Source organism: Natator depressus, chromosome 2 (assembly GCF_965152275.1).
Source record: "Natator depressus isolate rNatDep1 chromosome 2, rNatDep2.hap1, whole genome shotgun sequence".
NCBI classification, from domain to species: Eukaryota; Metazoa; Chordata; order Testudines; family Cheloniidae; genus Natator; species Natator depressus.
In genome coordinates, this window is record NC_134235.1 from 55,804,840 (window position 1) to 55,818,775 (window position 13,936).

The 13,936-nt window shown below is 43.3% G+C and overlaps 1 protein-coding gene across 2 annotated transcripts in view; it reads right to left on the reverse strand.

The window, feature by feature from the left end:
• RDH10 (retinol dehydrogenase 10) overlaps window positions 1-12,292 on the reverse strand; it is a 38,374-nt gene extending 26,082 nt beyond the window's left edge. The window contains exons 1-2 of one of the 2 annotated variants that reach the window (XM_074944231.1): window positions 11,224-12,292; window positions 9,842-10,077 (exon numbers count right to left, since the gene is read on the reverse strand). In XM_074944231.1, coding sequence (XP_074800332.1) covers window positions 9,842-10,077; window positions 11,224-11,515 — 528 coding nt within the window. In that variant the 5' untranslated portion in view covers window positions 11,516-12,292. Of the gene's footprint in view, window positions 1-9,841; window positions 10,081-11,223 lie in introns of both variants that reach the window. The other variant, XM_074944230.1, reaches the window with a different exon arrangement.
• Between the last annotated feature and the right edge of the window lie 1,644 nt (window positions 12,293-13,936).

Genomic DNA, 13,936 nt, shown 5'->3' on the forward strand with positions numbered 1-13,936 from the left:
TCAGCAAGTCTGAATGTGTATACATGGTTTCATGAGAACCAACCAGGTAGCTGCTTGATGAGCACTCTCCACTGCCACAAAGACAACCCAGTTTTGTTTTCTAATACTCTGCCGCCTGTGGATGAAAATCATCTGTTCCAAACTTTCATCAGGACAATGTATTCCCCAGCCACATGAAAGCCATGTACTCTACCTTTGTAACCAAGTGTTTCCCTAAAGCAGTGATAAAACTAATCATATATTGCTAGTGAGGATGAGGCCCCACACTGGGAAAGACCACAATAATTATGTCTGAGGTTCTCCTGCTTCCCCAAATTCTCAACTGCTAATCCTATAATTTCTCTGATGCCCTTGTTCAGATATTGTTTATTTTGCTGATTCTTTCCAGAAGAGACAGGGATTTAAATTCCCTCTGATCATTCATCCAGGACCAGTTCTTAAGAAGAGATTACAAATTCTGAAAACATTCATATGATTTGCTGAAGTGTTTGTAGCCTTGACAGGTCATGGGAGACCTGAAAGTCTGACTCCTACTGTCTTACTTCCTTATGACATACTCCAGTTCCAATTCCAGCTTTATTTTAGCAGCTGGTAGAGCCATGTGCCACTAAAATTAGATAAATAAATTTGTTAGTCTCTAAGGTGCCACAAGAACTCCTTGTTGTTTTTGTTGATTCAAACTAACATGACAACTCCTCTGAAACTTAAAATTAGATTAATACTCTATTCCTGAGGTTCTCAGAATGGCATGTCACAGACCACATCTTAACAGATATAGGCTTCAGGAATACCTCCCCTTTGATATGCAGTTGTTAACTAGTCTGAGACACTTGCAATTGTTTACATGGAATATTAGAAAAGCAGTACATTCTCTATGCATTTTTGCCATCTTCATACAATTTAACAGCTGGAGACCAGGGTAAACCAAATAATCCACCAGCTGTCCATAGACCACAACCCACTACTTAGAGACCACCAATAGTTCCTAGGCCAGTTTGAGAATCATTGCTGTCTACCATGTCAATAGGCCAAACTTCAAACTTCTTCCAATTTGTGTAGGACATTCGTTTCTAGCATTTGTGGTCTGAAATAGCAACTGCTGAAGTCATATCATAATTGAAGTGGGGAAACAGCAAGATATTAATCTGAATGGCAGTTTCATATCTGTCATAACTCACTGGAGCTACCATCAAATGTTTTATACCACAAGAAAGCAAGAATGTTACTAGTCCTGCTGATTCACAAGATATTGAAGCTTAAAGTTTACAGTGGCCATCCAATTGCCGGTGCTGTTTTGCCCCAGTGCAGGACTAAGTATAGCAAGTTCCAGACCAATGCGATTTTCAGCCTCTGATGTAAGAGCAACAGTGTTGTGTCTGCATTAAAAAAAAAAAAAAAAGGATTAATCACTGCAGGATCAGTGAAAAGGCCCTAGTACACATGGGAAAGCTTGTGACCAGGAGGTTTGGTGATAACATGTTCAAAGGCTGTTTTCAAAACACTTATTAGCTGCCTTGATAGAAGCATTCCTAATTAAAGACAGAAGCAAACTTCTATGGATCATTTTGTTTATGCACCACAGTATACAAACTACAAGTTTGTTATCACAGAGGTCTGATACTAGAGAACAGAAAATCACAACTGAACAGACAGCATCAATGGACTTCAGGGAGTAGTGTTCTGTAACATCTGTACCACAGCTTGAGTTGAGTAGTGGATAACAGTTCTGGAATTCAATTATGCATGCTTGAATTTGCATAGTCTGTATGTAAGGCAAAATTTAGAAGGGCTTTTTCATAGAACTAAGACTTTTTTGCACTCAACATGGTTAGCTATGCATGCCGACTGTTCAAGTGAAATGATATATGGTCTGAAAAGTCATCTTTGTCTTGACCATGTCAAGAACGCTGCCACACACTCCCTTCTATAACCTTGGATTAAGCATATAAATAGGCACTGAGGATTTTTAAATTTGTTTATTTTTTAAAGAACCACACAGAAGGACCTTCAGCTCCACGAAGACAGATGATTGCTGGGGGCCTGTGATGATAATTCTAGAAGTATTCAAAAAGGACTAATGCAAGATAAGTAGACATCCTGTGTACTGTTTCTAGTGGATGTCTGTCTGCCTGCAAATTTATATGGTGACAATTTGATTGTCCTCCACAGAAGACTACACAAGATTCATACAGACTGCAAAACAACATACAGTTGAAAGAAAAAAGCTTTACTGCAAGACAGCTCTATTGACTACTCAAGCTCCAGAGATAAAAGTCCAGCAAATCTAAAGAAAAAACTGTTCTCATTAAGACCTATTTTCCATCCTTGAAGGATGTTGTTTTCCAAACCACATTTCCTGAAGATGAAGAGATAGAAGCTTAATTAATTTCCCTATTTGAAAAGTGTTTTCTTGAGAGTCACAAATGGTAATGGTACTTACAGAACCTCGAATCCTCCCATTGCTATGGCTAAGGCCAGGTCTACAGTAAAAAGGTAGGTCAACCCAGCTACGACTCTCAGGGATGTGAAAATCCACATTCCCCACCCTGAGCAATGTTGTTAAGAAGACCTAACCCCCAGCGTAGGCAGCACTAGATTCATGGAAGAATTCTGCTGTTGACCTAGCAACCGCCTCTCCGAGAGGTAGATTAACCACAGTGACAGGAGAACCCCTCCTGTCAGTGTAGGTAGTGTCTACACTGAAGCACTACAGCGCAGCAACTGCAGTTGTGCCACTGCAGTGTTTACAGTGAAGATGAAGCCTGAGAATCTTACTGGGGCTTCTCTAGAGATGTTGCCAAGTAGCACAATACACACTGTGTGCATGTAAGCCATGTGGACTGAAGAATGACAGAGAATGGGACTCAGTGCTGTCACCTGTTGGTGAAGTTTGAGAAGAGCGGCCAACAGCTGCTTAAGAGCTACAGATGGCCAAGAGCTCCACAGGCAAGGAAGCTCTCTGCTAGCATCTGTTGGAGAGCAAGGAGAGTTGACTGAATGGGCAGGGCCTTATTCGCATGTGTGTTATGTGAAGGTTTGGGGCATTTTGATAAATGTTAAGTTTTGCATTTGGGGGCAGTTAAATGCAATTGACCTTGCTGGGAAATAACACAGCTGTCCAACATGTTGGGTAAGGAAACCTGGACTAAGCTACAGGAAGAGGAAAGAGACTCCTGCTTGTTACTCGGAGGGCCTCTGTGGTGGTGAGGAGTTTGTCAAGAGTCCTAGATCCCTCCCTAACAGCTAAGCTGAGACTGTTGGATAGTGCAAAGTGATGGCAGCTTCGACGGAGTAGAGACAGACAGGTAACACCAGACAATGCAGAGCATTAGTGGCAGCAGCTGCATGGTGACCAGCAGTGCAGACTGGCAGAAGCAGCAGCAGCTTTTCCAAGGCAACGAACAGCTCAGAAGGGATGGACAGCACAGAGCAGCAGTAAAGCTAGGTAGCTTGGGCTGAAGTCACAGAGAAGGCAGCAGCCTACCCAATGGACTGGCACAAACCTCCCTATCCAACAATTAAAGCTGAAATCATTATAACTGGGTTAGGTAATAAAGCCCCCAGAGAAGCCAAGGCAGCACTGACCTGCTAGAATCCTTGGACTTCTCCAACCCAGGACACTTAACTGTGAGTGGGGAGGAGGGAAGTGGTCAGAACACATTAGCCATTTACAACGGCCAAAGGAGGACTGAGGTTGGGACTACTGTTAAGACCAGTTCTTTCTGTTGTCTCTCCCCCCAACACACAACAAAGTTCTCTTTGCTATAACCCCTGCACTCAGTGCTTGTGAGTGGGGAAGAATTGCCCACTAGGGGCACCTAGTATGGTGTATATAGATTCCCTGGTTTCTGGGGGAGGTTCAAGCTGCTGTTAGTTAAGCATTTAAGGAAACCCCAGCCTAGAAAACTGAACCCAGCCCTTTTTGCTGCCATCAGCACCTGGCAGAAGGGTATCTATGTCCTATATGACTGTAGTTTGCAGTATTCCAAGACTTTATCCAACAAAAGGACCAGAAAGAACATAGGAACACTTGCAAATACATAATTCTTTCAACTATCTTTGTTAGAATCCAGATTTCCTTTTGAGAGATTGGGTTAGTGACAAGACAAACATTAAATTTGAAAGAGCACCAGTTAGTCAAAGTCAGAGTTCCCCTAAGCCAATCGCTCACTGAGTTGATGCAGTTAAGGGACACCAGTTTCAGAACCACTGGTACATAAGGGAGCGATGTGGCAAGCATCATATTCAACTGCCTTTAGCTACCCTAACCCAATGGATCAAGTACTCGTTTTGCAGCCTGGTGTACTGGTGGTAGCTGTTCAGTGTGAGATTAAGTGAGACTCAAACCCATGACCTTCAAGATTTTAGCCCAGCACCTTAACTACTCAGCCACCACAATTCACCATAGTTAACAGTAATGCAATTTACCTGGCCATCACTCAAATACTGTACTATCGTAGCGGATACTATAGAAAAGCTTAAGATAATAATCTCTGAGGGCAAAGATGACTCATAATTAATTTAGTTACTAAACAGTATTGTTGGCAAAGCAGTTATATGCTTATTACCAAGGACAGACACAACTGAACCATGGAACATGTTGAATGCACCCGTATTGGTTACTCACATGGTCCTCTCCACCCAACATGAAGCTTTCAGTCTCAAGAAGTTGTCACATTGTTATGGATCCCTCCAATGAACTATTCAGATGGCATTTCCATGAGAACCAGAGTTTCTATAAGCCTGCTGATGTCGTTTGGGCCTAGTCAGATTATTAGAGTTTGCTTTTTCATGACAGGGCAAGCCGTTTGCATAGGACACGGGATACTTTTCCTACTGTAAAGGGTGCATTCCAAACTAACATCTCCTGTATTGCAGAGAAACATTTTTTGTGTTATTATAGAAGCACTAATATATTTAGCGAAGTCAAGAACCAAGACAATTGTTCACTCAGTACTCCAACATTATGTAAGCAGTCTAGCAAGTTACGAAATGTCTAGGGACAGGGTATTTTGCCCAGATGTCAACTCCTTAATCAACTGACTCTAAGGTGGGGGAAAAGGGAGAAAAGTCAATTGTGATAGAAGCCAGGTCGGACCATACTTCTTCACTCACACATTTGGAGCAGAACTTGACTTGGTTCACTGTTAAAAGCAGGCAAATACTGCAAGTACTTTTAAGTAAGCATCCCTTTTGCAGTCTTGTACTTCTGAGGACAAAGTTAGTTATTCGGAGCTGTAGATGCACTATTAAGACTACCTATGTTTACCATTTTGAACACAAGTGGAACAGCTATTTCGCATCTTGACTAACTAGCATGTGCATTTAAAGGTAAACATACATAGTAAAAATACTAAAGAAATAAAAAAAAAGTTCTGCGCCATAAGTCACTACGCACACAGCCCTCAAAACATTAAGCCAGGAATATTTGTAGACCTGCATATTTAAACATATATATGCACGTTATTTATATAGAGCAAATATATACATTTATATAAAGGTCATTTGAAATATGGCACATTTATACATGATTATTTCAATGAGAAAATTTAGCTTAGGTCTCAACCTGAACAGTTACTAGAAAAAAGCAAGCTCTATAGCTAAAATATGGGCATTATTGAACAGTATTAAAATTTTCTGAAGATTGAACAAGACTGATGTAACAGTTTCAGTACTACAAGACACACCTGGATCACAAGCCTGTGGAAAGCACTATAGGTAGTAGAGCAACTGCATGAGTATGCATTAGATTTATTAAACATTATGCAGTTTGTACTGGCTGGCTTTTAATTTCCTGAACAAAACATTTAACAACATAGGCTTTAGGTATTTCATAGAGAAGAATTCCCTGCTTGGGAAGGAGATAACTTTTTGAGAACTAATGAGAACTTTTCAGACAGTAGGTTCTCTTACCTGCTTACTATATCAATATAAATAAGTCTGTCAAAGATTTAGGCTCCAATTCCACAAAGACTTATATACATGTTTACACATGGAGTACTCATAGCACATAGTTAAGAATGTGTGAAAGTCTTTCCAAGGTAGGCCCCTGTATAAAAATGCTGGAGAATACTCCAGAACTGGAGTTAAATGCTTTTGCTTCCCCCTTTTGGTTAGTCAAAGAGAAAGCTCATCTTCCTGTGATGGGCAAGATGCTATTCTTTTAGAAGAGGTAAGTTTAAGCTGAAAGTTTTGGAAAAATCCATACATGTCAGAAAAACAGCAGAATTACTACCAGACTGATCTCCCTCAGATTTGGATCTTAAAGATCTGTGCCACAGACCTTTAAGTCTTCAGATTCTAGTATTTTGTTATATTAGAGCATTTGTTCAAGAGTTTTCATTCTAGCAACAAGACCTAAAAAAGCTCCTACTAGATACCAAATGTCTATGGATGTGGAAATAGCACAATCATATATGTACTGGAAAAAGTCTCAAAAGAATCTGAAAGACTGTTCCAAGATGGATAATATGGGACAATATTTAACCAAAGATATACCACAAATAAGAAAGATTCCTATTTAGTGCAATTTCTTTTGTTGTTTATACACAGTCCCTCATTGCTTAGGCACTTGGGTGCCTCATCAAGTATTGGTCTTTATTGTAAAACAAATAATCAAAGTAATAGGAATGATCCAGTCATCAGTTAAAGAAGGCTAATCAAACAGATAAGTCTTGCATTGTGATCTGAAGTTTATCAAACCGAAGTTCTGGCCCATCATCACGGGGAGAGAAAAAGTCTGGGCGGAATTTAAGAGTAAATTCCTGGAACTGAACAACAGGGATGACTCAGTAAATCATAACTACTGTAAGAGGGTGTAAGGAGAAGAGACATTACATTAACGTGCTGCAGCTTTATACACCTGTGGGCTACAAGTAGTGCAAGCTTTGTTCATACAGCAGCATACTTAGTGCCCCTTAACAATTTTCAATATCAGAAGCATTCTCGTTATCTGAAAACTGAATTACATGTATTCACTACACATTGATAATTTTATTCAGTAAAGATTGCAATAGTTAGATACAGTGGTGACACATGCTATATAAAACTCCCATAGAAAGTACTATTCAAATCATGCATGTCAGTGAAATGACAGGTATCTTTCGGCTGAGGCATGCCAGCAAAACTTTAGGCATTGCCAGTCTGTGACATGGTACAGCCTAGCTGGCTCACACCGGCAGATATGACATGCCTTTCACTCCCCACATGCTGGAAAAAGTAAATAGCTGCTAATACAAAATTAGAAGATTATCATTTGTTCAATTTACTTGCAGTTTTCAGCAAAAAAGTGTGCCCATTTCACTAATTTCAGAAGGATAATGCCAAAGTCATATTTTTCAGTTATTCATACACAGGTGCATTGAAACTTCAGAGTGTTGTTTGAGGAAGTGGGAAGAATTTCCTTTTATAATATTGTTTCAATTATTTTAAGTCACATGACAAGGAATGTGTTTTATTGTAATCCACTCATGGGTTTTTGGGACTAAACACCCTCCAAGGACAGTCATAAGTCTACACAAATGCTCTGGAGTACTAGGTTTTGCAGCTGTACCAGCAATTTAGCTGACCTGGAAAAGTCTGATTTCATATATCTAGACACACTGTCCTAGTTAAAGTCAGCATTAACTTACACTAAAAAAAGAAAATCTGGCTCCAGATCTGGCTGTTTCAGATGGTATCTTATGAGTTAGTTTAAAAAAAATAAAATAAAAATAAAAAAAGTCCACCCACTTTTGGTCAAACCAGCCATTTGTGCGACCTGGAGAGGGAGAAGGACAGCTCTGCCAACACCAAAAACTGCCAAGCATCCCCGCACCTCACCTCCCAAAAAAAAGCCAAAAACGTAGGATACAGGCTGATCTCTTGATCTAGAGAAGGAGTATACAAGCAGGTCTTCAGTTAAATGAAGAGGGTGTTGACAGCTCCTTAAAAATTTTAGTGAATCCAAGTTCAGGAGACCCCCAGCACTGATCTTGCAGTAGCTTTAGCCTTTAGGTTAATGCAATGTACAACAAGCATTCCAATACAAAAAGTTTGACAGATTCAGAGTTTGGAAGAAGTTTCCTTTTAAATGGAAAAATATCACAAAAATTGCTTAAGTCTAACTTGGTTTTCCTATAGCTGTTAGGAACTCAGCAAATATAAAATGTGTGCCTTAAAACAAGTTCTCTGAAACAATGCTGTAAATAAGTGTCTTGATTTACATGCCTGAGGGAAGAACAGCTGGAGAATCTAGGAACCTCCCATATTTTAATGTACAATGATGTCATAACTGAGTTTCCAAGAAGTCTAAGTTTTGTATTTAAACCACATCTTAAAAGCACAAGAACTCTCATTAAAGCTAGTGGATATCCCTGCTTTTGTAAGCATCAGTTGGATTTACTGCATTTTATCAAAAAGAAAAGGAGTACTTGTGGCACCTTAGAGACTAACAAATTTATCTGAGCATAAGCTTTCATGAGCTACAGCTCACTTCATTGGATGCATGCAGTGGTTGCATCCAGTGAAGTGAGTTGTAGCTCACGAAAGCTTATGCTCAAATAAATTTGTTAATCTCTAAGGTGCCACAAGTACTCCTTTTCTTTTTGCAGATACAGACTAACACGGCTGCTACTCTGAAACCTGCATTTTATCAGTGGACTGTAATGAGCTTTTGGATCTTGTTGGAGTTCAAAAGATATTTTAAAAAACTTTTCAAGTTTCCTTTAAATGCATATTTTCAGAGTTAAGTCTCAAAACACAGTATCTGATGTGCACTGAAGTTTAAATATGCTTTATAGACAAGTTCTACAATACTTGGGAAAAAGTTAGACTGCTCTGCCATTAAGTGTTTCCCAGTGTTGATCTGAAGGGGCTCCTTTAGGGTTATGAAACAGCATTTAACTCCTATGTTAAAAAGTTACAGTAAAGAGGCATGTGAAGTTTCTGTACACCATGTATTTCACAAGATTTTAATATTACACATGCAGGAATAATTTACCAGGCATCTGCTGAAGTAGATTTCAGATTGCTTAATTCTTTAACTGTTTTGGAAGTATATTTCATAACCTTATTTGAGGGACCAAAGGACAGTTCTAATGCCATGGACTTAGTCTGACAGCTAATGCAGGCCCAGTGTGTATCATGCCTGGCTTTAACATTCTAGTTTATATAACTCTGTTGAAATGAGTACCAAGGGAAAAAAAAAAAAAAAAGAGCAACGAAATTCAATGAGAATATGAATATGTAGCTTAAGTTTTTCATTTAGCATTCGTCAGTTACTAAAACAACATCACCACAAAAGAATCCATGTAGCTCTATTTTACTACTAATGGTTTACTCTGGAGAACGAATTACAAATATGCAAGATTTCTGATAAAGACCTTCTAGCTTGATTTTCCTTCGAGGTTCTCTTCTCCTCCCTGCCAAGTCTTCAAAAGTTACAGCTTCCCTTACAGCCAACTTTAGCTACATCTCAGACAGGGCTTTTAAGAAATATTTACGTATCTTTTGAGAAATCGGTGAATCAATACTCTAGCATCAAGTGTTATCTTAAAGTTGCTAAAATGCCAGTACAAGGCTACAAAAAGCATTAACTGAAAGCAGCAGACAAGACTATTCAGAAGTTGTTCATACAGAAAATGTTATACTGAAAGTCATGTAAAACATTGATTTTACAATTAAATAGTTGGTACAAAAACTATTTCTTCTCCCCTTGCCACTCTCCAACCCTATTGGGTAGTAATCCAAAAGAGTAGTAGATTGCATGTATAAGTGCAAAGTCATATACAAAACTAAGTGACAGAAGACCCTTCCCCAAATAAATTGAACAAAAGTGAAGCATAAACAAATGTATAGTTACCCAGAAGTGTGCATGGCAGTTAACCATCATGGTCCTTTCAATAAGCTCATCAGGACACTCTAGGAGATGGTGCCCAGAGACCACACCAGCATTGTTAACCAGGACTGAAACCTCTCCAACCTCTTGGCGGACCCTCTCAGCTGTCAAGTAGACATTCTCTCTCTTGCTCACATCACAGGTATATGTATAAACCTGCAAGTTGCAGTGGGGCAGCACCTCTTCTTCACCATCTCCAGCTGCTAAGGAATCCAGAATAGAAAGGTTACATTCTCAATTAGACCTCAACCTTCAGGTAACAAGTCACAAAGCAGAAAGAGAGTAAACACTCCTCCATTACACTTTAAGAGTTCTATTTACTTTGGCATCATCACAGTAAACAAACACTATATTTACTGTTCCTGCATGAAAAAGGCTCCAGCTGTCTCAATCAAAGGTTATACTGATGAAAATGGTCTGTGCTCTTCCACTCATGAAACCCTCTTCCCAGCAAGGAATACAAGCACACAAACCCCACTCCTTCCTGGGTGGTCAGATATGAGTGATTGCGGGTGTGGGATGAAATCCTTGCTTACAGCTGGGTTTGTAGGACAATGAAAAATCCAACCTGGTTTAAGTCACAAACCAGTGTGGTCAGGAAATAGTCACAAGTACTGAAGAATCCCAGAAATACCCCCTCTGGATGTTCAGCTCTAACTACGATTTTTCCTTTCCTGGCAGGAGGACTACCACTGTGAAAATGCAAGTGATTTTCTTGTAAGCATGTCATTTAGCTACCCTTCCTGAAGCAGGTGAAAGATAGTTTTATGGGAAGTTAGGAGGAAGTTGTACAAAAATAATAGCATGGCAATACTAGAGCCCTGCAGAAGCCATCTCCAGAAATGCCCCCTCCCACGAAATACTCCCCACACATTATAAACTGGGAACTTCCCCCTCACCAGGGCTGCTGAAACAATTTTTTATGTGGGCACTGAGAGCCACTGAACCAAACTGTAAACCCTGTATATGATGGAAACCACTTCAAGCCAGGGGCTGTGGCAGCATGCCCAGCACACCTAGTTCCAGCACCTATGCACCTCACCCCTTGCTGAGCACCATCAGGTGTAGCACCATCCTTCTGCCCCCCAAAAGACAGGCTGGCAGGAAGGTAGGACCACTGCCTCATGGGAGACTAACCCAGTAAGAGTCCACTATCCCAGAGCCACACTGTCCCCAGATCTCAGGCAGTGGGCTGTTCCTGTAGTCCCTACATTTACTGGGGGGAGGAAAAAAGAAAAGAAGGGGAGGCGGGGGAGATAAAACATGTATTAGATCTATATTAGGAACACAAACTAGATCAGCATATAGACCCAGTATATCCTGCCTGAGGTAGGCAGCGCAGTTACCTTGCTGGGCAGCGGCAGCCGCCTCCTCGGAGATCTCACGGTAAATGTGGCGCACCATGCCTGCCGTCTCCTCATTGCTCTGAGTATTGATGTCCCACAGCACCAGCAGCGCCCGGCGCCGGGCAAACTCCAGGGCGAAGAGGCGGCCCAGGCCGCTGCCTGCCCCAGTGATGAGGCACACCTGCCCCGCCACACTCTTCTCCTTGGGCCTCACCAGCCACTTGGCCGCAGCCAGCACGAAAGCCCAGAGCACTTTGAAAGTGACTACGAAGAACTCCAGCAGGATGTTCATGCTTGCAGCGCTGTCCCCCAAGGGCTCAGCTACAGTCCCCGCTGCCTACCGCGGGAAGGGGCGTCTCCGGTGCCCTGGTACAGGGGAACCTGCCCGCTCTGTGCGCCAAAGGGTCCCGCAGCCGCTCTCCAGAGAGCGGAGAAAAGCCGTGCGGAGCGCAATGAACTTAAGGGACACCGGCAACCGTGGCACAGTCCGCTCAGCCTATCGAGCAAGGGGCCGTGCAAAGCTTCCCCTCAGCAGCCAGAGGAGGAAAGCAGCAGCGTAGGCACCCACTACCCCCAACACTAAGCACTGCCCAGGCTCCACACTGCCTGCAGGCACCTGGGGCTACTACTGCCTAGGAACCGCGGAGCTCGCCGCCTCCTCTGGCTGCTCGGGAGCCGCCGTGCCTGCAGCGCTGGCTACAGGGCTGAGGGCAGGGAGACTTTAAAGAGGAACAAGCGCCCTCTGCGCTACCCGATTTCCTTCCCCGAGGGCGGCAGCTCCTCGCCGAACGCCGGCCAGCAAGTTCAGCCACCCAATCGAGCCGCCCTAAGTTTGCCGACTGCCGGGGCTGGCTCCCTCCCCGCTGCCGCTCGCACTGGCTGAGGAGAAGCTATCACTAGCGCAGGGTGAGGGGCCACCTCCACCGCTCAGCCAGGGAACGAGGCGCCGGGTTTCCCTCTCCTGCGCCCCTGCCTCGCTCCCTCCTCCGGCGCGCTGCACCCCGCCACTGGTTGGAAGGGAGCATCTCCACGCTCCGCGCGCTATATACCCACGGCTGGGAAACGGGTCCCCTCCCCCACCCCATCCCATCCCCAGGCCCTCCCCCAGCCCAGCCCCCTCTGCATTCCCAGATCTTCCCCCAGCCCATTTCCGCCTCCACAGCACCCGCCAGCACGGCCCCACCCCTTCCTCGCCGCCAGGCCCCACCAGGTCCCCTGGTGCCCCGCCAGCCCCTCTCCGTGCGCTCCCCACCCCATCTCCTCCCACACCGGGCCCAGCCACCGCCGTCACGGGGAGCCGGTGGGATCCGCCCATGCACGCCAGGCCCTGCCCCCGCGGGCCCGGACCCAGCAACAACTCCCCCGTGGTCCCACCACCGCCCCGCGGCCAGCCCAGAGCCGCTCTCCGCCGCTGCCTGAGGCACAGGCGGCGCCTCGCTCAGCGATACGTGCCCAAGCCCCAGCCACTCACATCTCTCCCCCCGGCCCCCGCCGCTCAGCGGGACTTCCGGTCCCACTTGCTGCCAGGCGACACAAGACACATTTCTCCACGGCGGGGACCTCGCGGTTGGGTTAGAAACTGTCCTCCAAATCTTCCAGCGAGAGGAGGGAACGGGAAGGGACTACATGTCCCAGAATGCAAAGCGGCTCCCTTAGCCTACAGGTCCCAGAGTGTAGGGCGCCATCTTGAGTCAGGCGACTTTCAGGGACTGCATATCCCAGCATGCAATGCGGCCTACAGCCTTTCAACACGTCTTGGAGCCGTGGCCAAAGTGGAACTTGGTATGATGGGACTTGTAGTCACCACCGGCCACTTGGCTTCTCGGGCGAGCCCACTGTTTGAGGGTGATGTGTAAGCTGACGTACGAACCGGTTTGTAGTGTGCGACAGAGAAAAAAGTTCAGCTTATTATTGATAGTCAAATTCTTGCTTTAGGACAATAGTTATTCTAATATAACAATTTAATTGAATATTTGCTTGTGAATGTATTTTTCATTCCCCTGTTATTTACTGTAGTTTTAATAAGATTCATGAGTGTAAGGTGCTGTACTAGTATAAATTAGTATTACCATTTGTTTTTACACCTATAATACTAACATAGCTGCTGTTCAAATGCCAATGTATTATTATTAATTCAACATTTTACAATAAAAGTATCTAACACCTAGCATACTTTTGGATGCTGTAAAACAAACAAAACAAATAAAAATAATAGTAACTGTTAATTATTCTGGGACAAACTGCTTAACCCTCACTACACATTCAGTTCCATTGTTTTCTATAGGACTGCTCTGCATGTGTGTAACTCTACTCCATAAGCAGTTCCACTGAAGTCAATGAGAAAACTGGAGTAAAGTTTCATCCCTATGTAAGCATTTTCAGGATTGGGGCCCTAGAGCACAGTGAGTGGCCATCCGTAAAATACTTAGATGAACAGACTATTTTAGTCAAGTGGATGCAACTCCACTGAAGTTCATCTGTTTATGGCAACGATGCCTTAAATGACTTTTCAAATTGCACAATGTATCAGCTGGCTGCAGAGATGGGAATGGAACCTAAGAAACTTGGGATCTAATGCTGCAAAGACTTAAAGTCACATTGAAGTCCGTGGGACAATTCACATGAATGAAGTTAAACTTGTGCATAAGTGTGTGTGAGACTGGGTCTTTGCTCAATTTCCAGTCCCTTTTTCTCACCATTAGGTCTGAGACCC